At 42.4% G+C, this 24586-nt stretch overlaps 1 protein-coding gene across 7 annotated transcripts in view; it reads right to left on the bottom strand.

The window, feature by feature from the left end:
- ESR1 (estrogen receptor 1) overlaps positions 1 to 24586 on the bottom strand; it is a 297584-nt gene that overhangs the window by 59194 nt on the left and 213804 nt on the right. For all 7 annotated transcript variants that reach the window (XM_048844214.2, XM_075126808.1, XM_048844211.2 and 4 more), the window contains one exon: positions 20028 to 20363. In XM_048844214.2, coding sequence (XP_048700171.1) covers positions 20028 to 20363 — 336 coding nt within the window. The remainder of the gene's footprint in view (positions 1 to 20027; positions 20364 to 24586) is intronic.

Raw genomic sequence — 24586 nt, 5'->3', positions numbered from 1 at the left:
ACTTTTGGTGATTGGTGTGTAACTGCAGAGTTCTACATTGTCCACAAAGGCACTCCTATCCTTGGCAGAGATTTATTGGCTGCTTTAAATCTCAGGGTAGTTAATGGATGAATTGATCTTCTTCAGCAAAGCACTGTTGCGGTACACACACCAGTTTCAGCTGGGACCCAACACCAGGTTGAGGAGAAACTCGGCTGAGCTTATGGGTTTCTGCATAAAGTTAAAATGTGGAATAATGTGGTGCCTGTACGACAGAAGTTACGGCACTTACCATTTTCAGTCAGGGAAGCTGTTTCAGAGGAACTCAGAAAACTTGTTCAAAAGGACATTATTGAAGAGATTGACTCCTCAGAATGGGTTTCACCTATAGTAGTGACGCAGACAAAGGGTGGAGACACTCACCTTTGTGTGGACTTAAGGGAGCCAAATAAAGCTATTGTGATTTACAGCCATCCTCTTCTTCACATAGTAGTAGTATTTGCAGAACTCCACAGAGCAAAGATGTTTTCTACTCTTGATTTGCAGACCGCATACTACCAGGTTATGTTGCATGAAGATAGCAGAGACCTCAAAGCATTTATTACACAAGGGACTATTTCGTTTTAAACGTGTTGCATATGGTCTCGCATCAGCCCCAAGTGCCTTCCAAAAAACGATGTCATTGATTCTGAAGAATCAACATGGAGTTCAGTGCTATCTGGATGATATTATCGTGTTTGGAAATACTTCGGAGGAGCATGACAACCTGCAGTCTGTACTAAACTGCATCAACAAAACAGGCCTCAAGCTCAATAGGTCCAAATGCAAATTTAGACAAACTGAACTCCCCTTTCTGGGGCATACAATTTCACAGGCTAGACTAAAACCTGATCCAGATCATATCCTGGCAATTTCAAATGTTCCTCCTCCAACAGATTTGCAAACCTTACATTCCTTCTTGTGTTTTACCTCCTGGTATGCAAAATTCATTCCCAATTATGCTTCTGTCATTGAACCATTACGAGAATTACTATGGAGAAGTTCAACCTTAGCGTGAACAATGGATGCACAATTGTTAAAGGCACGACCTGATGCCCCAACCGAGGATGATGTGAGAAAAACAGTTGAACAGAACCAAGCAAAGTATAAGGCTTTCACAGACAAGTGGCGGGGTGCTAAGGAACCAAAGTTTCAGTGTGGTTCCTTCCTTAGAATACAAAAACTTGGAATTTTATGCAAAGAGGACCATAAATTCACAGCTCCTCTTAAAATCATAGAGAAGAAGGGACCTTATACCTATTGACTTTCTGATGGGCGGGTATGGAATGCTTCTTATCTTATCCTGCCTATGCACCAAGAGGAGATTATGCCAACACCCAGGCTGCATTGGTTGACTTCACCATAGTAACAACACAACAAGACATTGCACTGGAATCGGGGCTGGAGATATGGCCTGTCAGACCCAGACGACCACCTGTCTGGACTAGATACTATGTTATGTAGTATCTACAGTGTTTTCAGTGTAATATTTCTGTCAACAGTATAGTGCTTGGTTTCCTATTTGTTTCTGTGGTTAGAACAACGTTTGTTGTAATTGTTGTAATTGGGAGAGTTTCTTAAGAGAGGAGGGAATGTTGCTTGTAACTATTAGAATTGGGAGCACTGGCTGTTGGGAGTCTGAAAGGGCAGGAAACGAGGTAGCGGGGGGAGTTGAGGAGGTGGAGTGAGAGCTACCGAGGGTGCAGCAGCAGCTTGGTAAAGAGGTTTCCATTTTAAAAATAAAGTCCTGTTGAAGTTTGTTAGTTTCTTGCCTGGTTGCTACAACAGCAATTCCTAACAATTGCCTCTACTTTTTCTACATTTTTAAAGAAATTCAGGAAGGACCATTATTATTGCAATGGTCTATTTAGAAAAGAAACTAATGAATGTTTCCTTCAGAAGCTCTGCGTCTCAGTTCAGGCAAAGATAAGAGAAATGTTAGTCTCGGAGTTTCAATCTGATAATAATCAATTCACATACTTGCATTTCCCTTTAATTGATTAAGGGATAAGCTCTCTCTTTCTCTCTTTGAAGAGTTTTTCAAAAATGAATTTTAAGGGCATATAACATTTATTATTTAAAATATCAAATATTATTTTGCTGGTGCTTGTTTTTCATATCCTTTTCAACTAGAAAAATAAAAAATCCTTTTGGAAAAGTGTTCTCACATATATAGTATTGAACGGACAATGAACTCTTAGTAAATGGATAAAAATCTCCAATTGAAAGAATATTAGCAAGTTTTAATAAATTTAACATCAGACTTTGCTCCTGTGGCTATATAGATTGCAATAGGAAAACAAAAGGTTAGTCTAGTTATCTGTGGAACAACATCTACAAGCCAATACTAGTTACAAAAAAGATGTATTCTTTAAGAGAGGCAGTCCCCAGGTCACAAAATTCAGAAACAGGTCTGGGACCAGATTTCAAATCCTGGAAAGTTTTGCGTGGATCTGGCTCATGTTACCAGTTTGGACCTCAATCGGAAAAAACTCTGCTGCACATAAGCAACTGTATACATGTGAGTAGTCCTATTGAACTCACTGAAAACTACTTACATGCATTACTGTTTCTGGAATAGAGGCCTGATAGAAAAAATTTTTGATTCAGGTCTGGATCAGAATATACAAAATTCAGGGGAATTCAGATGTGGAGATTTATTTCAGGTCCGTCTCTACAAACAAGTAATTTTTAAATCACTACAAATGAAGCATAGCTACTGTGCTGATTTATCTCACACACATTCAAAAGAGTCTGCTTTCAACATATTACTCTAAAATATGTTCTTCCACAGAGTGAAAACCGTTACTCAATGTATTTGATATTCCTTAGGACATAGTGTCTTCTTGTTTTTCTAAAGACCCTTCTTCTAAGCCAAAACCATGGAAGCATTTTACCATCTAAAATGAGCTATGAAAGGAATTCCTAAGAGAACATTTTGATTTAATGATTCATAATTTATAGGGATTGTTAGTTGAGCTTCCATTTTTTAAACATGATCAAATTTAACAAACTGCATGTCATTTTCCTATGAAAATTACAGACACATGACAATAAGTGTTGCTCCAGCTGTTTTGCACATGATAGAAACAGTTGCTCAGGCATACATTAACATATTTGCACCAGTTTAAAAAGAATATGAATACACTGAATGCTTCGAGTAGTAGTAGTAGTAGTAGTTTGTTCATGCATGTGCATATTCAATTCCTGGTTTTGTCACACAGATGCATGGTGTGCTAAGTCTCGAAAATGTAGCCCTTATTTTGTAAGCAGACTAATAAAACACTGGGAAATAGCTTAGCGTTTAGGCTGGTGAAATGGTAAAGCTGAATGAACAGACTCAGAAATTGACATTTATTTTTCCTGCCACTCATTTTTCTTAAGTTTTTTATTCATAAGGGGTTTGAGTTTGCAGTATTAATAACAAAAGGGGGAAAAGGCAAAGTGGTCTTATGTCACCAGACAGCAAAGAGAAAGAACCCCAGTCTGGGCCACCACCTCAGCCCAGTACTGGCTCGCTAGTATTATTTTAACTGCACCCACAAATGTACTACATGCCTTCCAGCACTGATAAAAGACCATATAGAAGAAATATAAGTTCCCTGCTGTGAGGAGCTTGCCAGTTAATTTTAGACAAGATATGATGAGTAAAGAATTTATACAGGGTTGAATGTCAACCAAAGGGATAATACAAGACTAAAGGTTTGTGGGTAGATCCTCAAAGGGATATGGGTGCCTAATTGCCACTTCAGGTGCCTAAGTCCAAAATTTAGGCATCACTGAGTTCCTCAAAAAACCCTCCTCAGCTGCTAGGACCTAGGGTTGCAGTGGATGAGAATCTGGATAGGAGTCAACAGTGCGCTCTTGTTGCCAACAAGACTAAGAGCATTTTGGGCTGTATTCGTAGGAGCATTGCCAGCAGATCAAGGGACATGATCATTCCCCTCTATCTGGCATTGGTGAGGCCTCATCTGGAGTAGTGTGTCCAGTTTTGGGCCCTACACTAAAAGAAGGATGTGGAAAAATTGGAAAGAGTCCAGTGGAGGGCAACAAAAATGATTAGGGGGCTGGAGACCATGATTTATGAGGTGATGCTGAGGGAACTGAGATTATTTAGTCTGCAGAAGAGAAGAATGAGGGGGGATTTGATAGCTGCTTTCAACTACCTGAAAGGGGGTTCCTAAGAGGATGGATCTAGACTGTTCTCAGTGGTAGCTGATACCAGAACAAGGAGTAATAGTCTCAAGTTACAGTGGGGAAGGTTTAGGTTGGATATTAGGAAAAACTATTTCACTAGGAGGGAGGTGAAGCACTGGAATGGGTTACCTAGGGAAGTGGTAGAATCTCCATCCTTAGAGGTTTTTAAGGTCCATCTTGACAAAGCCCTGGCTGGGATGATTTAGTTGGTGTTGGTCCTGCTTTGAGCAGGAGGTTGGACTAGATGACCTCCTGAAGTCCTTTCCAACCCTAATATTTTGGAGGTGCGTAAGTTTCTGTTGGCAGCCATGTTCAAAATCCTGATGCCACTGAGTTGCTCAGCACCCTAGCTCAGGTGATTTTCAGACTAGGTGTTGCCTGCCTTTCTCACTCTGTGGGGCACAATCCAGTAGTGAGCTCTGAGAATGCTTATTGGATTGGGCCACGCACAAAGGACAGCTGGGGCAAGCAAGTCAGGAATTTTGTGGCTGACTGGCATATGCATACCTCTGAATACCCGATATCCCAGTGGTTAGAGCATTCATCTGGGATAGGGGAGCCCCAGGTTTGAATCCCTGCTCTGCTTGAGTTGGAACATGAATGTAAGTGTCCCATACTTCAGGGAGTACCTTAGCCGCCAGGCTATGGGGTATTCTAGGGTGAGTCTCTCCTGCTGAAGTTGTTCCACTTTGGATACATAATTAAATATTCATTGGATCAGAGACTTCAATTTGACTCCCCCACATCCCATGAGAGTGCTTTAGCCACTGAGCTAAAGGGTCAATATCTTGCTTCTCTCTCTGGCTCAATCAATATTTATTTATTCATTCAAAGTGGAACAGCTTCCACAGGAGAGACAGGGACACCCCCCACACATACAATTACCTGGCAATTAGGGCACTCTCCTGGAATGAGGGAGCTCTGCATTCAAGTTCTGCCTGATTCGGAGTAGGATATTAAATGCAGGGCTTCCACATCCCAAGAGAGTGCCCTAACCACTGAGCTATTGCTTATAATGAGATGGGGGGTTATTTCTTGCTTTGCATGAGAAAGGGCTGACTTGGCTTAGGTGCCTAATTTCAGGAGAGGGTTCACGGCTGTGAATCCTGAGCAGAGATACTACTCTTGAGGCTTAGGCTCTGCCCCTCTCCTTAGCATTTCCTACTGGCCAGCTTACGCAGCTCCCTACTCAGCTTGCTGAAAACCCCTTTCTTAAGTGCCTAATTCTCCTGCAATGCATGGGGAGCTTGAGCACTTAAGTTGGGACTGTGAATGCCACTGAACAGCAGAGCAGGGCACCTAAGACCCATTTGTGGATCTGCCCCTTGATCTAGCCTAGCATAAACGAAATCAGGATCTACACCGGTAATCCGAATCTAAATCCACTCTGAACCTTTTGGGGCAGGATACGTAAAATTTGGTCTCAAACCTGAACCCTAATTTTGTGAGCTATAGTCCATCTCTTTCAAAGAAGGGCCTACAAGTCTTTTTTAGGAACAGGCTTAATTCTTCTCTCTATTCTTCATCTCTTTTCCCCTCCACCATTCTCTAGGTCTTCCACCTCACTTTCTTCCATAGCCTCACACCGTGTACTAGGAGAGAAAACTTGACTTTAGGTAAACTTCAGAGTGGCCTCCCAGAGGTTAAAAATACTAATTCACCACTGGGATAAGTAAGCACATTTCCACTGATTGATTTCAAGGTGTTGGCTCCAGGGTGTTTTCTGGCCAACCAGCTTAAGTTCTACTTGAAGTATATCTTTTCTCTGAGATACAGTGCAATCTTAAATGTAATCTCCTATTCTTTCTGTGCTCAGAGGGCCGGTTTCTGGCTGTATCCTTCCTCTAATACTGCTTTGACACCCCTTCTCCCCCACAACAAATAAAACTATGTTTGAAAGACTGGTTACTGGAATTTGAAGTTTGACAATTGCCTGATTGCAGATAATTGTCAAACTATTCAAGGCTTTATGAGGTGGAGGAAATAGGATTTCACCACACTCAGGAAATGTGTTTGCAGAATAGGGCATAACAAGAGGTATCCAAGTACTACCTCAGAGAAATGCTTTTACCTAAAAATGTCAGACAGATGAACTTTAAATTCATATTACACATTCATTTATGTATGAAAAGAAGCTTTAAGAGGAGGGACACTGCCATTTTATTGGCCTATGACCACAAAATAATAATTACAATCAGCAATTTAATTGAATTGGCCTCTACTCCCCACATTTGTCTAAAAAAGTTCTACAGCTCTTCTAGAAACAGGGAAATTAAAATATTGGATCCCATGCTTGATTCAATCTCTCAAGTCCTGCTGTTATCTACATATGTAAAGTAACTGCATTTCTGGAATGAAATGTTAGCATAGCACTTTATAGGAACTACTCCATTGCTGAGTCTTTATAACCTTAGAAATGATGAATTATTGCTGTACTTTTAAAGAAGTCACACAGCAGATACAGTTCTCATTTTGTCCACAGCAAAGTTAGCCATGGAACCTTCTTAGACAGAGACACAGATAAAAGACATTTATCTTCCATCCATAGTATACTATAGTATCGGGGTATTTTAAATAGGCCAGATTCTTCTCTGCAGTAGTTCTTTAAGAGAACTCCCATTTTTTCCTCTTTTACAGATTTTTCCCTTACCCAGGATTTAAAGTGGCAGAATTGGGGTTATGAAGACTACAAATTACTTGGTTTTGGCACTTCACAAATCAAACGGCAAACTACACATTTTTCTTTGGGGTTTCTCCTAATGCAAATTTTACAGATTAAAATGGCACATCTCATTTCTTTTTGATTGAATGAGTCATGGTTTTCTCCCAATCCCAATCAAGTTCCCTGAATCTCAAAACAAGCAGATTACCCCTGATGAAAATAGATCCCAAAGAGGAGTGTCACAAATCCGAGAGAGAAAGGCAGTTAGCTGAAAGTTCCCAGTCAGTGGGATAACTAGGAAAGAGTCACTTCCCTGGTGTAAATAGAGTATTAATCTAATTTTGTGCATGGTACAATAACCTCCTGCAGCAAGTTAGTGATTACATCTATGGACTTTAACCCTAACCTGCAAAGCCATTATCATAGAATCATAGAATATCAGGGTTGGAAGGGACCTCAGGAGGTCATCTAGTCCAACCCCTAGCTCAAAGCAGGACCAATCCCCAACTAAATCATCCCAACCAGGGCTTTGCAAAGCCTGACTTAAAGATATCTAAGGAAGGAGATTCCACCACCTGCTTGGTAATGAATTCCAGTGTTTCACCACCCTCCTAGTGAAAAAGTTTTTCCTAATATCCAACTGAAACCTCCCCCACTGTAACTTGTTCTGTCATCAGCTACCACTGAGAACAGTCTAGATCCATCCTCTTTGGAACCCCCTTTCAGGTAGTTGAAAGCAGCTATCAAATCCCCCCTCATTCTTCTCTTCTGCAGACTAAAACAATCCCAGTTCCCTCAGCCTCTCCTCGTAAGTCATGTGTCCAGTTCCCTAATCATTTTTGTTGCCCTCCGCTGGACTCTTTCCAATTTTTCTACATCCTTCTTGTAGTGTGGGGCCCAAAACTGGACACAGTACTCCAGATGAGGCCTCACCAATGTCGAATAGAGGGGAACGATCACGTCCCTCGATCTGCTGGCAATGCCCCTATGTATACATCCCAAAATGCCATTGTGTTTCTTGGCAACCAGGGCACACTGTTGACTCATATCCAGCTTCTCGCCCACTGTAACCCCTAGGTCCTTTTCTGCAGAACTGCTGCCGAGCCATTCGGTCCCTAGTCTGTAGCGGTGCATGGGATTCTTCCGTCCTAAATGCAGGACTCTGCACTTGGCCTTGTTGAACCTCATCAGATTTCTTTTGGCCCAATCCTCTAATTTGTCTAGGGCCCTCTCTATCCTATCCCTACCCTCCAGCGTATCTACCTCTCCTCCCAGTTTAGTGTCATTTGCAAACTTGCTGAGGGTGCAATCCACACCATCCTCCAGATCATTTATGAAGATATTGAACAAAACCAGCCCCAGGACCGACCCTTGGGGCACTCCACTTGATACCGGCTGCCATCTAGACATGGAGCCATTGATCACTACCCGTTGAGCCCGACAATCTAGCCAACTTTCTATCCACCTTATAGTCCATTCATCGAGCCCATACTTCTTTAACTTGCTGGCAAGAATACTGTGGGAGACCATGTCAAAAGCTTTGCTAAAGTCAAGGAACAACACGTCCATCGCTTTCCCCTCATCCACAGAGCCAGTTATCTCATCATAGAAGGCAATTAGATTAGTGAAGCATGACTTGCCCTTGGTGAATCAATGCTGACTGTTCCTGATCACTTTCCTCTCGTCTAAGTGCTTCAGAATTGATTCCTTGAGGACCTGCTCCATGATTTTTCCAGGGACTGAGGTGAGGCTGACAGGCCTGTAGTTCCCAGGATCCTCCTTCTTCCCTTTTTTAAAGATGGGCACTACATTCGCCTTTTTCCAGTCGTCCGCAACCTCTCCTGATCACCATGAGTTTTCAAAGATAATGGCCAGTGGCTCTGCAATCACATCCGCCAACTCCTTCAGCACTCTCGGATGCAGCGCATCCAGCCCCAAGGACTTGTGCTCGTCCAGCTTTTCTAAATAGTCCTGAACCACTTCTTTCTCCACAGAGGGCTGGTCACCTCCTCCCCATGCTGTGCTGCCCAGTGCAGTAGTCTGGGAGCTGACCTTGTTCGTGAAGACAGAGGCAAAAAAAGCATTGAGTGCATTAGCTTTTTCCACATCCTCTGTCACCAGGTTGCCTCCCTCATTCAGTAAGGGGCCCACACTTTCCTTGACTTTCCTCTTGTTGCTAACATACCTGAAGAAACCCTTCTTGTTACTCTTAACATCTCTTGCTAGCTGCAACTCCAGGTGGGATTTGGCCTTCCTGATTACACTCCTGCATCCCCGAGCAATATTTTTATACTCCTCCCTGGTCATTTGTCCACTCTTCCACTTGTTGTAAGCTTCTTTTTTGTGGTTAAGATCAGCAAAGATTTCACTGTTAAGCCAAGCTGGTCGCCTGCCATATTTACTATTCTTTCTACACATCGAGATGGTTTGTCCCTGTAACCTCAATAAGGATTCTTTAAAATACAGCCAGCTCTCCTGGACTCCTTTCCCCCTCATGTTATTCTCCCAGGGGATCCTGCCCATCAGTTCCCTGAGGGAGTCAAAGTCTGCTTTTCTGAAGTCCAGGGTCCGTATTCTGCTGTTCTCCTTTCTTCCCTGTGTCAGGATCCTGAACTCGACCATCTCATGGTCACTGCCTCCCAGGTTGCCATCTACTTTAGCTTCCCCTACTAATTCTTCCCGGTTTGTGAGCAGCAGGTCAAGAAGAGCTCTGCCCCTAGTTGGTTCCTCCAGCACTTGCACCAGGAAATTGTCCCTTACCCTTTCCAAAAACTTCCTGGATTGTCTGTGCACTGCTGTATTGCTCTCCCAGCAGATATCAGGGTGATTGAAGTCTCCCATGAGAACCAGGGCCTGCAATCTAGTAACTTCTGTGAGTTGCCGGAAGAAAGCTTCGTCCATCTCATCCCCCTGGTCCGGTGGTCTATAGCAGACTCCCACCACGACATCACTCTTGTTCCTCACACTTCTAAACTTAATCCAGAAACACTCAGGTTTTTCTGCAGTTTCATACTTGAGCTCTGAGCAGTCATACTGCTCCCTTACATACAGTGCAACTCTCCCACCTTTTCTGCCCTGCCTGTCCTTCCTGAACAGTTTATATCCATCCATGACAGTACTCCAGTAATGTGAGTTATCCCACTAAATCTCTGTTATTCCAATCACATCATAATTCCTTGACTTTGCCAGGACTTCCAGTTCTCCCTGCCTGTTTCCCAGGCTTCTTGCATTTGTGTATAGGCACTTGAGATAACTCGCTGTTTGTCCCTCTTTGTCAGTATGAGGCAGGACCCCTGCCCTCTCTCATGCTCCTGCTTCCTCCCGGCATCCCACTTCCCTACTTACTCAGGGCTTTGGTCTCCTTCCCCCGGTGAACCTAGTTTAAAGCCCTCCTCACTAGGTTAGCCAGCCTGCTTGCGAAGATGCTCTTCCCTCTCTTCGTTAGGTAGAGCCCATCTCTGCCTAGCACTCCTCGTTCTTGGAACAACATCCCATGGTCAAAGAATCCAAAGCCTTTTCTCCGACACCACCTGCGTAGCCATTCGTTGACTTCCACGATTCGAAGGTCTCTACCCAGGCCTTTTCCTTCCATGGGGAGGATGGACGAGAACACCACTTGCGCCTCAAACTCCTTTGTCCTTCTTCCCAGAGCCACGTAGTCCGCAGTGATCCGCTCAAGGTCATTCTTGGCAGTATCATTGGTGCCCACGTGGAGAAGCAGGAAGGGGTAGCGATCTGAGGGCTTGATGAGTCTCGGCAGTCTCTCCGTCACATCGTGAATCCTAGCTCCTGGCAAGCAGCAGACTTCTCGGTTTTCCTGGTCGGGACGGCAGATAGATGACTCAGTCCCCCTGAGGAGAGAGTCCCCGACCACCACCACCCACCTCCTTCTCTTGGGAGCGGTGGTCGTGGAACCCCCAACCCCAGGACAGTGCATCTCATGCCTTCCAATCGGCAGAGTCTCCTTCTGTTCCCTTCCCTCAGATGTATCATCTAGTCCACTCTCCGCATTAGTACCTGTGGTACTGAGGGATGCTGGCCTAGGGTGGAGTAATTTTGCTTCCTTTCTCTTAATTACACTCAGCCAATAGTAATTCCTCTTATTTATATGAACACAAATGCTACACTGGAATATGAGCTCTCCCTACTCCCAAATGTTCTGCTCACTGCCATCTCATTAACTGCATCAGCAGTTCTTTCTCCTCTTTACATTTCACTGGACTCTGCCCACAACAACAGCTCATGTCTACCCCAAAGTCCTCACACAATTCAAAAACAGGGTGGAAAGCTCCAAGAGAGTTCATCTGTGTTCGTTCACAGGCCTTGCTATGACCTGCAGGTTAGTACACACATCATTCTGCTTAACAAACCCAACAGTTCATATTAGCCTGTTTTAAAACTCAATAAAGTAATCTCTGAAATTCAGCCTAAAAGTAATAACATGTGCAGCATCTTGGAAGGAGAAAACAAAACAGATATGTGGTATTAGTGTTAGGCTACTGCTTTAATCTCCTAGGAGTCTTAACAGAGAATTATAAACATTAAAGATGGAAAAGATATTCAGCCACCTTTCCATGTCTTTACTGCTAAAACCTTTACCCACAACTTGGTCAGTCACCTTGATTACTATAACCATTTATTTTCTGGTTTTCCTCATATGTCTCCACATCAAATTCCAACACCTGTCCTCACCTCCCAGTCTATATATACACACATCTCCTTTCCCCTTACTCCCACTGCTGAACCCTATGCTCCCCCCCATCCTTAAAACTTAATCTTCCTTTTATTTATGTTTTGCCTTCTTGCCTTTGTGTCTTCTAACATGCTACTCCTATTCTTGCGATACTAACTTCCAGTTTTTCCAAACCCTTCTCTTCTCTTGTGAATCAACTTCTTACATGGATATTTCTTTCTTCTCCTTACCTATAATCTCTCCTTGCAGTTTCTTCTCTAAACTATTCTCCCATGTCTTGTCATATTAATTTGTCTGGTCCATCTTCTATTGGAAGCTCAATGGGGCAGGGAACATACCTTACTCTATGTTTGTAAAGAAGGATATATATTTATGGTACTAAGTAAACCATTCCTACTATTTATTAATAGCCTTGCCCATTGCCACATCAGAACAGCATTGTTCCTGACAGCATATTCATCAGTTTTTTGTCCTGACTAGATATAAACAATTTCAAGCGATGGGGCTCTAGACACAGGGACTAGTCCACAAACTAACAGATCAGAGTATTAGGAAGGTTTTACTTGGTATTCAGCTTTCCTTTTGCTTTATTTCATCTCATTACTTCTAGTTATACTTCCCTTGGACCAATACCTCTCTCTATTTGTTGTCTACAATCTTCAGAGGCTTATAGGTGGTTACTATATCCTGCCATTGGGATTTTTTAATCTCACTTACACCCATGTAAATCAATAGTAACTTCACTGAAGTTACACTAATATACAGCTGGTTTGGAATCAGAATCAGGTTCGTCATCATTTTTCATTTAGCTACATATTTAGTTCTTTTAATCTTCCCTCTGTGGGGTACCAAACCTCCAGAGTGTGGTATATGCCAGCTCTGCCAAAGAAACCCACAACTGATTACAAATAGAATATTACTTGATAACATTGTCACAGTCTCCAATACAGCTCATTAGCCAACTGAGATAAGAAAACGGAGTGAATATTTTAGAGGGTTTAAACAACAACTAGAGTTACTGGTACTAAATGAACCTTTATTTGCCTGGATTAACAGCATCAGGGGTATGGATCATCTATTGTCAGGAAGGCTACTACACTGAATAGTGCTGCAAACCACCGTGTACCTAAACACGTACAGAAGCAATATGCACTTCAGTATATCAGTACCTTTCTTCAAACAAGATTTTTTTTTTTGCTGTCAGTAAAACACAGTGTAAAATAGTGGCTATTGTTGGTCCCTTCACACACTGTTCCTAATTTAACAAACAGAGCAATTTAGGAGGTCAAATAAGAAAACAATATCTTAAGAAAATAGCAACTTCTGCAGCTTTAAAATAAAAATTCAGTGCCAAAATGTTTATCTTCTCAGTTCATGAAACCATAAAATAAGTACAGCACCGTGAATCATCTCAAAACTTCAAAGCCTGTATGCTCAATGTACCATTTTAGGGCCATTAAACTGTTCAGCTACTGTACTCAGAATAAATAATTAGCCAAGCTTGTACCAGCTGTGCCAAAAACTGCACTTTTTAATCCAAAACTCCTCAAAACTACCTACTCTCTCCCCTCTGCCCCTCCACTATTTATACAACCTAAACATCTAGCAAACATCCACTCAAGCATGCTCATAGAATCATAGAATATCAGGGTTGGAAGGGACCTCAGGAGGTCATCTAGTCCAACCCCCTGCTCAAAGCAGGACCAATCCCCAACTAAATCATCCCAGCCAGGGCTTTGTCAAGCCTGACCTTAAAAATGTCTAAGGAAGGAGATTCCACCACCTCCCTAGGTAACGCATTTCAGTGTTTCACCACCCTCCAAGTGAAAAAGTTTTACCTAATATCCAACCTAAACCTTCCCCACTGTAACTTGAGACCATTACTCCTTGTTCTGTCATCAGCTACCACTGAGAACAGTCTAGATCCATCCTCTTTGGAACCCCCTTTCAGGTAGTTGAAAGCAGCTATCAAATCCCCCCTCATTCTTCTCTTCTGCAGACTAAAACAATCCCAGTTCCCTCAGCCTCTCCTCGTAAGTCATGTGTCCAGTTCCCTAATCATTTTTGTTGCCCTCCGCTGGACTCTTTCCAATTTTTCTACATCCTTCTTGTAGTGTGGGGCCCAAAACTGGACACAGTACTCCAGATGAGGCCTCACCAATGTCGAATAGAGGGGAACGATCACGTCCCTCGATCTGCTGGCAATGCCCCTACGTATACATCCCAAAATGCCATTGGCTTTCTTGGCAACAAGGGCACACTGTTGACTCATATCCAGCTTCTCGCCCACTGTAACCCCTAGATCCTTTTCTGCAGAACTGCTGCCGAGCCTTTCGGTCCCTAGTCTGTAGCGGTGCATGGGATTCTTCCGTCCTAAATGCAGGACTCTGCACTTGGCCTTGTTGAACCTCATCAGATTTCTTTTGGCCCAATCCTCTAATTTGTCTGGGGCCCTCTCTATCCTATCCCTACCCTCCAGCGTATCTACCTCTCCTCCCAGTTTAGTGTCATCTGCAAACTTGCTGAGGGTGCAATCCACACCATCCTCCAGATCATTTATGAAGATATTGAACAAAACCGGCCCCAGGACCGACCCTTGCGGCACTCCACTTGATACCGGCTGCCAACTAGACATGGAGCCATTGATCACTTCACATTGAGCCTGACAATCTAGCCAACTTTCTATCCACCTTATAGTCCATTCATCCAGCCCATACTTCTTTAACTTGCTGGCAAGAATACTGTGGGAGACCATGTCAAAAGCTTTGCTAAAGTCAAGGAACAATACGTGCACCGCTTTCCCCTCATCCACAGAGCCAGTTATCTGGTCATAGAAGGCAAAATTAACTCATCAACTGAACCACTGAAAGTACTAACTTCCTTCCTTGCATGTGATGCTCCAGACATGAATACAGTGGTATATATGAAAAATAAAATACTGTACACTAATTCCCAGCATTGCTATTTCATCAGGATTGCTATAATACTGTGATGCCTGTGGATGTGTTACTGGCAGCAGAGATAGAACCTCGGACCCCCCGGGGTCTAAAACCATGAGCCTAAATGTAAAAAAATCCCAAGTATATTAGCTCCAATGCTGTAGCAGACTCAAAAACATTTATATAGTGCACACATTCAGAGGAGGACAGAGAGCCAGGCTATGCCATCCTAGATCAGACTCTTTACCCATCTACGCTGATATATTATTTGCGCCAGTAGCCCATACATGATGCTTCAAAGGAGGTGAAAACGAATCTGCAGTGAACTTAGCCAATTGTGAGCTGCATTGTCACCTGACAGTTTTCCTCAGGGCCTCAGCTAGTAATCACGTTATACTTTGACATTGGAGCTTGCTTTTCGGGTGGTACAGAGATCAGGCTGTCACATCAGAAAATAGTAATTTAGAAACATCACTCAAGTTACTGGACTGATTCTGATACAATATGCCAATCTGAGATTAGAATAGATCCAAACCTCAGACACTGAATACAGGTACAAGAAAGAGCTGGATCAACAAGGAAACGGAGAATAGATTTAAAAATTTAATTAAAGCTAATGTTAAAAAATTATGTAATACACAGATCGAGAAAAGAGTGTCTGTACATCTGGGTATAGTACAATAGCTTCCACTTCCATCAACAGAAGGGAAAAATGAATTTAACAGTGACAGCTGTTTCATTTGTTGCTTACTTAGTTTCTTAAGATCCTAGCAAATGTCACGTTGAATGACTGAGTAGATTTAGCACAGTTATTGGGCTCGAAAAGGTAACATAATATTGATACTGGACATGTTTGTTTTGGTAAATGTAGTAAGAGTCTAGTCTAGTGGTTAGATCAACAAACAAGGATTCAGGACTCCTAGGCTCTGTCCTTGTTTCTTCCATTGACTCCATGCATTGCACTTTCATCAAGCTACTCAAAATGTGATTCTACTCTGAAAAGTGATTTTATGAAAATGGACCCTTTCTTGTCCTCCTCCCCAAGTCAACATAACCAGGGTTAACCCAGCCTGCTTTGTACTGTGCACTAGCAGAAGTGATTACCAAGTTCTGATTTGTTACACACCGATGCAACCCCATTGAAGACCGTGAAGTTGCACAGGTGTAATTGCCTTTATTCCTGGTAAAAATACTCATCTTGTCTCTCAAAACTCAGACTGGAGTTTGCAGTTAGAAAAAAATATCATTTTACTTGTCACTTTAGGAAATTGGATATGGAAATAGTTGATTGATAGATTTGGAACACGATGATATTTTCACAAGATTATTTCTCAGAACAGAAACTCATTTAAATGCAGTCAGAGCGCTTACTTATGTATAAAGGTGTATAATACTGTTTCCCTAATTCAAAAGGTTGCTGTAATGCATAATCAATCAATATTTGTAAAATAGTATGAGATATTCAAATGTGAGATGCTATAAATGGGCAAAATATTATCACCAGATACATCCCCTTTAAATGTTGGTGTTCATAAAATATCTCTGCAACACAAGGATTGTAGAGAGCCAGTCTACAATTTTAGAGCGAAAGATTTAGGCCCAAAACCTGCAAGGCGCTCAGCACTTTCAACTCACATTAACATCAATAGGCGTTTAAGGTACAGCACACCCACAATGAGGTGAAGAACACCTCAAAAAACTAGGTCCTCAAAGTTCATAATCTGGACTTTTGCACAGATGCTGCAGCATATTTGTGGAAGTAGGAAAGTCAGTAGTATTTTCACATTCTATTTGGATGCATAATTTTTGTTGGTAGCCATTTCAATCATTTAGTGCCATATTATAGAGCTATTCAGCCAGGGTGAAATTTACTGCTGGGCAGAGAGCCAGCACAAGGCCTATGCACTACTAAGTCTGATTTAAGAGGTGCATAGGTCTTGTGCTGGCCCTGTGCATAGGGACAAATTTCACTTTATGGAAGAGAAAGACAATACAAGATAGTATGTTATAAAGGTATTATCTGTATACGAGTTCAGGAGAGCTGCATTAACTCATGAGTGCTGAGGCTACCAATAAGTTTTGCAGGTCATGCGCAAAGAGTATCAGTAAAACCTCTATATCACACCACACCACATGGATTCTATTGGCATTGTCTGTATTACAGAAAAGCGTTTTAGAAATGTTTGATGGTGTTGTCAAACTTTTATCCAGAATATTTTATATCCCTACACGAAGCCACGCTACCTTACTAATCATGAGTCCCACTGTACAATATTCAGAGGGAAAGAAAAATCATAACTAAAATTTTGCAAATCCTCCTCCTACCACAAACCCCTTTTTCTTATAAAATAATGCAACATTTGAAGTCCTACATTACACAGTCTACTTGTCATAGACTGAAAATTGCCTGTCAGTGTAAACTAATTTTGTGAGGAAAGAAGAAAACATTTTGGGAAAAGGTGCGTGGTTTCTTTTTTAAAAAAAAGCAGTTGTTTGAAGCTACTCAGAGGTTTGGAACTTTGAAAGTAGTCCCACCAGAGGATTACTAGGCAGATGAGGTGGACAAAGGTGTATGATTAATGCAATGTATCAGATGGCTCTGCAGTTTATCACATAGCTACTACCACATATGTAGTCCCATTTCATATCCCTCCATTAAATCACCATTGCCCATTGCATCAAGTTTAAACTTTTTGTCCTTGCCTTAAAGGGCCTGCACATATTGGCCTTGACCTACCTCTCAGATCATGTCCTTATCTTTCTCCTGTGCCCCCTTTACTCAGCCAGTGCAGCCAGTCTCACTACTCTATTCATGTTCTTTTGCCACTTCAGTTTCTTCAATGCTGCCTTTTCTATGGAATAATTACCCAAACCCAGTATGTCAGGTCCTCACCCTCTTTCATGTTCAAATGGGTCTTGAAGATTCACACCTTCCACAATAACCACACATTAAAACACCCTTTCCACCCCCAAAACCACCTTAGAGAAAGAGACCACCACCCCCACAGCTGCCCCGGCCCTACCCCGCCTCTTCCCACCCCTTCCCTGCCCCCATTCCAACCCCTTCCCTGAAATCCCCACCCCAACTCTGCCCCCTCCCTGCCCCCCGGGGGTGCAGGAGGGGTGCAGGGTGCAGCAGGGGATTGGGGTGCAGAAGGGGTGCGTCAGGGGGCTCAGGGCAAGAGGTCAGGGTGCGGCTCAGGGCAGGGGGTCGGGATGCCGGAGGGGTGCAGGGTGCAGAAGGGGGCTCAGGGCAGGGGTGTGGAGTGCAGGGGGGTGCGACAGGGGGCTTAAGGCAGGGGGTCGGGTGCAGGAGGGGTGTGGAGGGCGGGTCCGGCCTGGCACGCACCAGGGGCAGAGCAGGCTCCCTCCCTGCCTACCGCCGCACCGCTCCGGGAAGCGGCCGGGACCTGGGGGGGGGGGGGGTACAGGGGTCTGGGCGGAGGAGTGGCCAGGGCAACACACAGACCCCTGTGTCCTCCCCGCCCCCCCATTCCCCCAAGTCCCAGCTGCTTCCCGGAGCAGGCAGGGCAGGCAGGCAGGGAGGGAGGGAGCCTGCCCTGCCCTCAGTGTGCGCCAGGCTGGAGCCGCTCTAGGTAAATGCTGCGGGGACGGTGGTGAGGCGGGAAGCTGGCGGGCCGCAGAAAATAACCCCGCGGGCCGTGTGTTTGAGACCCCGATCTTAACGAAGGTGAAAAACCTAGAGTGGCCCGTGAGTGTATATTATGAATTCATTTGTGGCAGACACATCTCTGCAGGGGAGTTCCAAGAGGCATTATGTGAAAGATGTGCAAACCCTCTGTGATACCCTATGACAGGATGTTGCTTGTGCTCCACCAGTCCTACTAGAAGCAAGTAGCAGAGACCTTGAGCAGACTTTGTTCACAGGGACACAAGGACTGCTGCCATGCTTGGACTTTTCACAGGGATGTAAGCAGGAGGAAGGCTCCGTGTGCCCTTTCCACTACAACAGTGTAAGATCACACATAATTAAACTCTATGTCTGGTCCTCAGGTGATTAAAGGGTGTTTGTAGGACAAGTTCCTTTAAATGAGAGAACCATTTTCAAATTCCTATAAATGGTAAATGTAAATTAATACAAAACTTGAGATATTTTTCTAGAGCAAGACAAGAGTGCAGTGTGCTTCTCTTTTCCATGCAACAGACATTCTAGTCTCTATCATCAGAGAAGAGATTTTTAATTCAGCCTTTTTAGTCCACACTGCCATTACTGTGTTTAAATTAGTATGACCAATAGCTTTAAACATTAAGGTCCCTATTTCAAAAATACGTTGTAGAGGCCTGTTCCAAAGCACACAGAAATTAATGGAAAGGCTCACATTGACTTCAGGTCCTAAAAATGCAACTATGTTAAAAATAAAATTCCCCATGTGATTTCCTTTAAGTTACTATGAGAAATGACACATCCCTTACAGCTTTTCATTGATCACAGCTTGAGCCCACTAAGTGACATGTGAAAAGTGGTTAAAAAAAAAAGAACACATAAGGACTGGAAAACAGACTGTGTGTGTTATTGATTTACTAAGTAAAGTTTTGCCAAGTTTAAGTGAAGGACACAGAAAAGAGGCATGACCTACAGCATTTGACCTAACTAAATCTGTAGTAGTGGACATTCTCAGAACAGTTGTTCACAGAATCTACATAAATGTTAATGAAATAAAGGGCTAGAATATGAAATTAAAGAGATTAAAAATTGGCTAAACTAGGCAAAACATACTAGTATGTATATTGTACCAGTAGGCCTAGTAAAGAGAAGTGCTGTGATAAAATTAAAGATTCAGCATGCATAATAAATGTTTAGTGAATATAATGCTTATGAAGGGTATTGGACTGATAGCTCTGGAGGCTGGTATCTTCTTTTTATCCACAGAACAGGATCAGTCCATTCAGCAGAAATGCAATCTTCCCCACACTACCCTGTCAATGACCTTCAACTCGGACGACCTTCAGACATCAGAGGGTTTTTAATGACCACTCATTGGTTTCTCTGCTTGGACTGTCATAAAGGGTGCCGATCAGTGCCAAACTTGGTAGCGTTTTGTGGTCTGGACACCTGTTTGCTAGGAAATAGACCCACGATAACTAGTCCATTTCATATAGGCCTCTGAATCTCTTTTATACAGCAAAAACTTGCATTTGTAACAGATCTAGGCAAAGTTTGATTCACTGACCTGGCAATGAAAGATTATATCCTGGTGCCAGTTACCTCCAAGCTATCTAGTATATTTGGCAGACAATATATTATAATCTACAGTAACAAATTTTTCTGAACAAGATTTTTTCCCTAAAGTTTTACCTGCGTTTCCCAAAAGTTTCCTTCTAAGGAGCACCACATGAAATTTGTAATTTTACAGATAAGGATATTTAAATGAATGATTCATAGATAATGAGGAAACTGTGTCTGTGGAGTAGGGAGAGGGAAAAGGAAATTCCCTCACTTAAAAGTAATACTGGAACTTTTCCAGTTAACCACTGTTCGAATGATCTATTTTCTTACCTGGGACCCTTTTTGCCCAGTTGATCATGTGCACCAGTTCCCGGTCTGCAAGGCTGGTCAACAGGGTCATCATGGAGGCTTCACTGAAAGGTCGGTTAGGATCATACTCTGAATAGACTATGGGCGGCTCAGCTTCCAGCAAGGCGCTGACCATCTGCTCTGCTGTCAGGGTCAAAGCTGGACTGTTCTTCTTGCTATGCTTAATCACAAGAGGACTTGTCCAGAGGGTGGGGGTTCTCATCTCAATAGAAGTAGTCCCTCCACTCCTGGCATCCTGCTCTTCTCTTTGACGTTTGTATTTCAGCATCCGCCCACCTCTGCGGTCTTTTCGGATCCCTGGAGACACATAAGAATCTGATTAGCTTCTTTTCCTTAAACCTGTACAACTACTCATGTTTATAACTTCAACCAATCAGCAGATGTTTGTATAGAGTCGTGCAGAACTCCTTTTGGGTTTGTTTTCCCAAGAATCAGTCATAACCATAGAACCTTAAGCTAGTACACAGGGGGAATGCTATGTATATTTGTAAAGTATAACATTAAGAATGATTCTTTATTGTAAGTGATTCATAACATTTAAATGGATTTGGCTTTGGGACGTGCTTGTCAAACACCAGCCTGGGGGAGCCATGGGGGAGCCATGATTTGATGCGCCACTCCTCTCAAAAACAAAACAAAACAAAACACAACCAGTAACTGAACTGAATAAATATTGTCCTACTACATGAACTGCCAAAGCATGCCCTAGCTTCTAGCATACAATTAATCACACATGTTTCACTGAGCAGGTCATCAGAGATAGCTGAACGCAATGTGTGGCTTAAATAGATCACAAATGTTGGACCCCAAAACTGCTCATGAATGCTGTGGTGCTGGTCCAAGCCTCTTAAGGCTTTCCACACTAACAAATTATTTTAATTATAGCTTAAACCAGCACTGAGCACTTGTTCTTTGTTAGTGGGGAAGAACCACTCAGGGAGGTTTTCCCTATCATACGTTGTTCAGATACTATGGTAATGAATGCTGCATAAAGTAAACAAAAAGTACATAATAAGGAAAATATAAAATGATAAGATCACAAGAGGGTTGCCATGTGACCTCTCTTAAGTGAAGAGAAGCACAGAAAATACACCTGGACTGTAAAATTTCTGGAGCATGAACTGTCTTTGTTACTTGTTTGGATAGTGCTTAGCAGAGTGAGGCCCTGCTCCTTGATTGGGATACCCATCATAGTAGTAGTAACAGCAGCAGTAACAACAAAAGGCCTGGCCACAGAACAAAGTCTCCCTTTGTGGAAAAAGTTACAAAGAAAGTATTTTGAAGGGGCCTGGGTGGGTTCCATCAACGCAGAGAGAAGACAGAAGATAGGGAACTGGGGAGGAGGCTGGGAGAATAGTTTAGAAGAACCACCAGAGAGTGGTCAAGAGATATCATGCTGTTTGGGTGGGATGGATACGTCATATTGGGCACTCACTGCACCCACTGAAAAGCAATTCATCTCAAGCCCTCTCAAAGGTATCAAAATCTTCACGCTTATAGGCGTGCTTTAAATATAACAAGGGGCCCCAAATTTGGTAGCACTGACACCACCCTTGCCACCCCAGCACAGTGCTCACTTTCTATGAGCAAACATCCATACAAATGGTTTTCAAACTTTTCCATAATGTGAACCAATGTTACAAGATAAGAAGGCACACACACACACACACACACTCCACATAAAGAAAGGGAGGGTGGCCATGACTCTCCTGAGAAAAATGACACTTCACTGAACTAGGGCAGTGTGAAGAGGGCAGAATTTTTATTCTAATCTACTAAAATCCTGTAGCTCCTCTAACCATATTCAATTAATCTTTCCACATACATTGGATTCATTAAATCTCTCATACCCATCACCTGACCTTTTCATGTTTTGCCCATTAGTTAAACTAATATTTTTTCTAAGCTAAGTACCTTAAAAGGTTTGCTGTTCCCATTTTTCATAAATTCATTGCTTTTTTCCTACCACAAAGGCTTCCTAACAGCCAGAACAAAAGATATTTTGGCAAAACTTCATCCTACACCAATTCTCACAGTAGATTACTGGAGACTATTGAATAAGAGATCTTAATTGCTATTTTCTGTTGCATGGTTTTAGGACTATGATGTTTGTGAATTAAAATTTGCCTATGAAATCAACAGGCACAATTGTGTGGAAAAAACCACGTGGTTCACATATACTTGAACACATCATAACTTCACCACATTCTGGATTATAGAACCACTGATTCAAAACATCTCTGCTTTAAAAAAAAATCTGATTGATTGAAATATAAAAAGTGCATGTCTATGAAACCTGTTAACATTTATCCGCTTGCTGTCATTAACATTATATAATCAATAGTCAGACAGATAGACATGCAAATTCATGCCCATTTTGTGTAGGCAAAACCCACCCCAAAACCCATCTATTAAAAATCATCACTTGGCAGTAGCAAGAATGCAACATTCTGTTGTGTGTGAAAAAGACTTTCTTTTATGCTTTGTCTATCCAGTCATTCCTTCTTCCCAGATCGTTGTTTCACAGAATGATAAGTCTGGTGTTAGGAGAGGTTGAAATCAGAAGACGACATCTGAACTGGCACTAAGGTCATGAGAAAGCTTTGTGTCTGGGGGTAGAGACAAGACGGTCTCATCACAATTCCTCCTCACACATCCTCTATACCACCAAATTATTTATATTCCTGATAAAGTCACATGGCTCATTACAGCAAACGGGGGGGGGGAGGGGAAGGATAGCTCAGTGGTTTGAGCATTGGCTTGCTAAACCCAGTGTTGTGAGTTCAATCCTTGAGGGGGCCATTTAGGGAGCTGTGGCAAAAATTGGGGATTGGTCCTGCTTTGAGCAGGGGGTTGGATTAGATGATCTCCTGAGGTCCCTTCCAACCCTGATATTCTATAAAAAGAAGATGAGAGAACATTCAGTTAGAGCACAACATGTGATATGGTGTAAACCAACACCAGGTAATACCACTCAGTGGTCAAACAGACCTGCACTGAAGACAAAAAAAGATTACATGAACATTTTAGGCACAGAAATATTCCAAGATTCAATAAGTGTATACACTAAATTTCCATACAGGTGAATTGTGTCTTGCAATCCATGTTTACTCTGGTTTTTTACAAGTTTTGTCTATGCTCTAAATATGTTCTTCTTGAAACCAAAACACACTATGGAGCTGATCCTGCACAGCAATCCACCCACATGGGGTCCCACTGACTTTACACCAGCATAAAGGTACATGTTGGCCAATCCCTGTGCAGGATCAAGGTCAAATTTAAAAATGGAAGATTCCTCACTAGCAAGGCATGGATAAAGTTAGCAATATTGTTTGTGTTCCTGTGATCAAGATGCAGAGGGCCAGATCTTCACATGGTGTAAGTTAGCTGAGCTCCATAACATGAGCTCAGGATATAAACCCAAAAGACTATTTCTGTACTAAACAAGAAAAAAACAAATTGGAGAGACATAGCATGTCATTGTTGCTTTGGCTCACTTGTTTTTGATAGGTGTGTCAAAATTGTTCTACACACCCACATTTCATTCCTGGAGCCCCTTCTGATAGTGCTCATGATTATTGCTAGGAGCAGAGGTTTTGAAGTAATTTCTAAAAGTAAGGTACTGCATTGTAGGATGGAGCTAGGAGGATCTGACGACTTCATAAGTCTGCTAAACTTGTTGCCGTCTATCCATACTGCAGAGGAACATGTTGTAGTAAACAGGCAAGGTACTAACATACTTCAACATGACTTTATTTTTTAAAGTGGAAACCTTTTTTCCAAGCTACTGTTGCACCCTCAGTAGCTCTCACTCAGCCTCTTCAACTCCTCCCCCCTCCTTCCTGTTTCCTGTCCTTTCAGACTCCCAACAGCCAGTGCTCCCAATTCTAATAATTACAAGCAACATCTAAACACCACACATTTGTAGACCTTCATCAATTCAGTAAGCACTAAGCTAAATATCTCATTCCAGAGATGATTAGTGGTACAGTCAACTGGTACATACAACATGGTACAGTCATGCATATGACAACCAATACACTCAATGCTTGTTATATTTTTTTGTAAAATATTGTGCTAATATGTAGTACATACATTGCCGCACATGACATTGCAAACTGTAGCTTCCGGTGACATCTTTTTGCCTATGAATGCAATTTAAAGTGTTGAAAAAGTGATCTTTAAAGTCTTATCTGGGTTGGACCACACATACCTGAGATATCACCTGTCTCTCTGTTTCACCACGATCTTTCAGATCAGCTAGAGTGCAGTGTTCTTTCTAATATTGCCTTGATTTGCATGTGTGGTGGCTGCTGATAGGACACCTCAATTCTGGAATTCACTTCCACATTGGTTCAAAAGAGTCAGTTTGTCAACCTTCATTGCATGGTGTAAAGACCATCTGTTTTCACAGGACTCTCTGCCTGCTCATGAAAGTGCAGATGATGTGCTTATTTTCTAGATGGAGCATATTATTTTTATTTAATGTCTGATTTTGTTGTTTTGTTTAAATTATGTGT

Source organism: Caretta caretta, chromosome 3 (assembly GCF_965140235.1).
Source record: "Caretta caretta isolate rCarCar2 chromosome 3, rCarCar1.hap1, whole genome shotgun sequence".
NCBI lineage: Eukaryota > Metazoa > Chordata > Testudines > Cheloniidae > Caretta > Caretta caretta.
The sequence above is the reverse complement of the archived record's forward strand: the minus strand, read 5'-3'. Positions and strand labels throughout refer to the sequence as shown.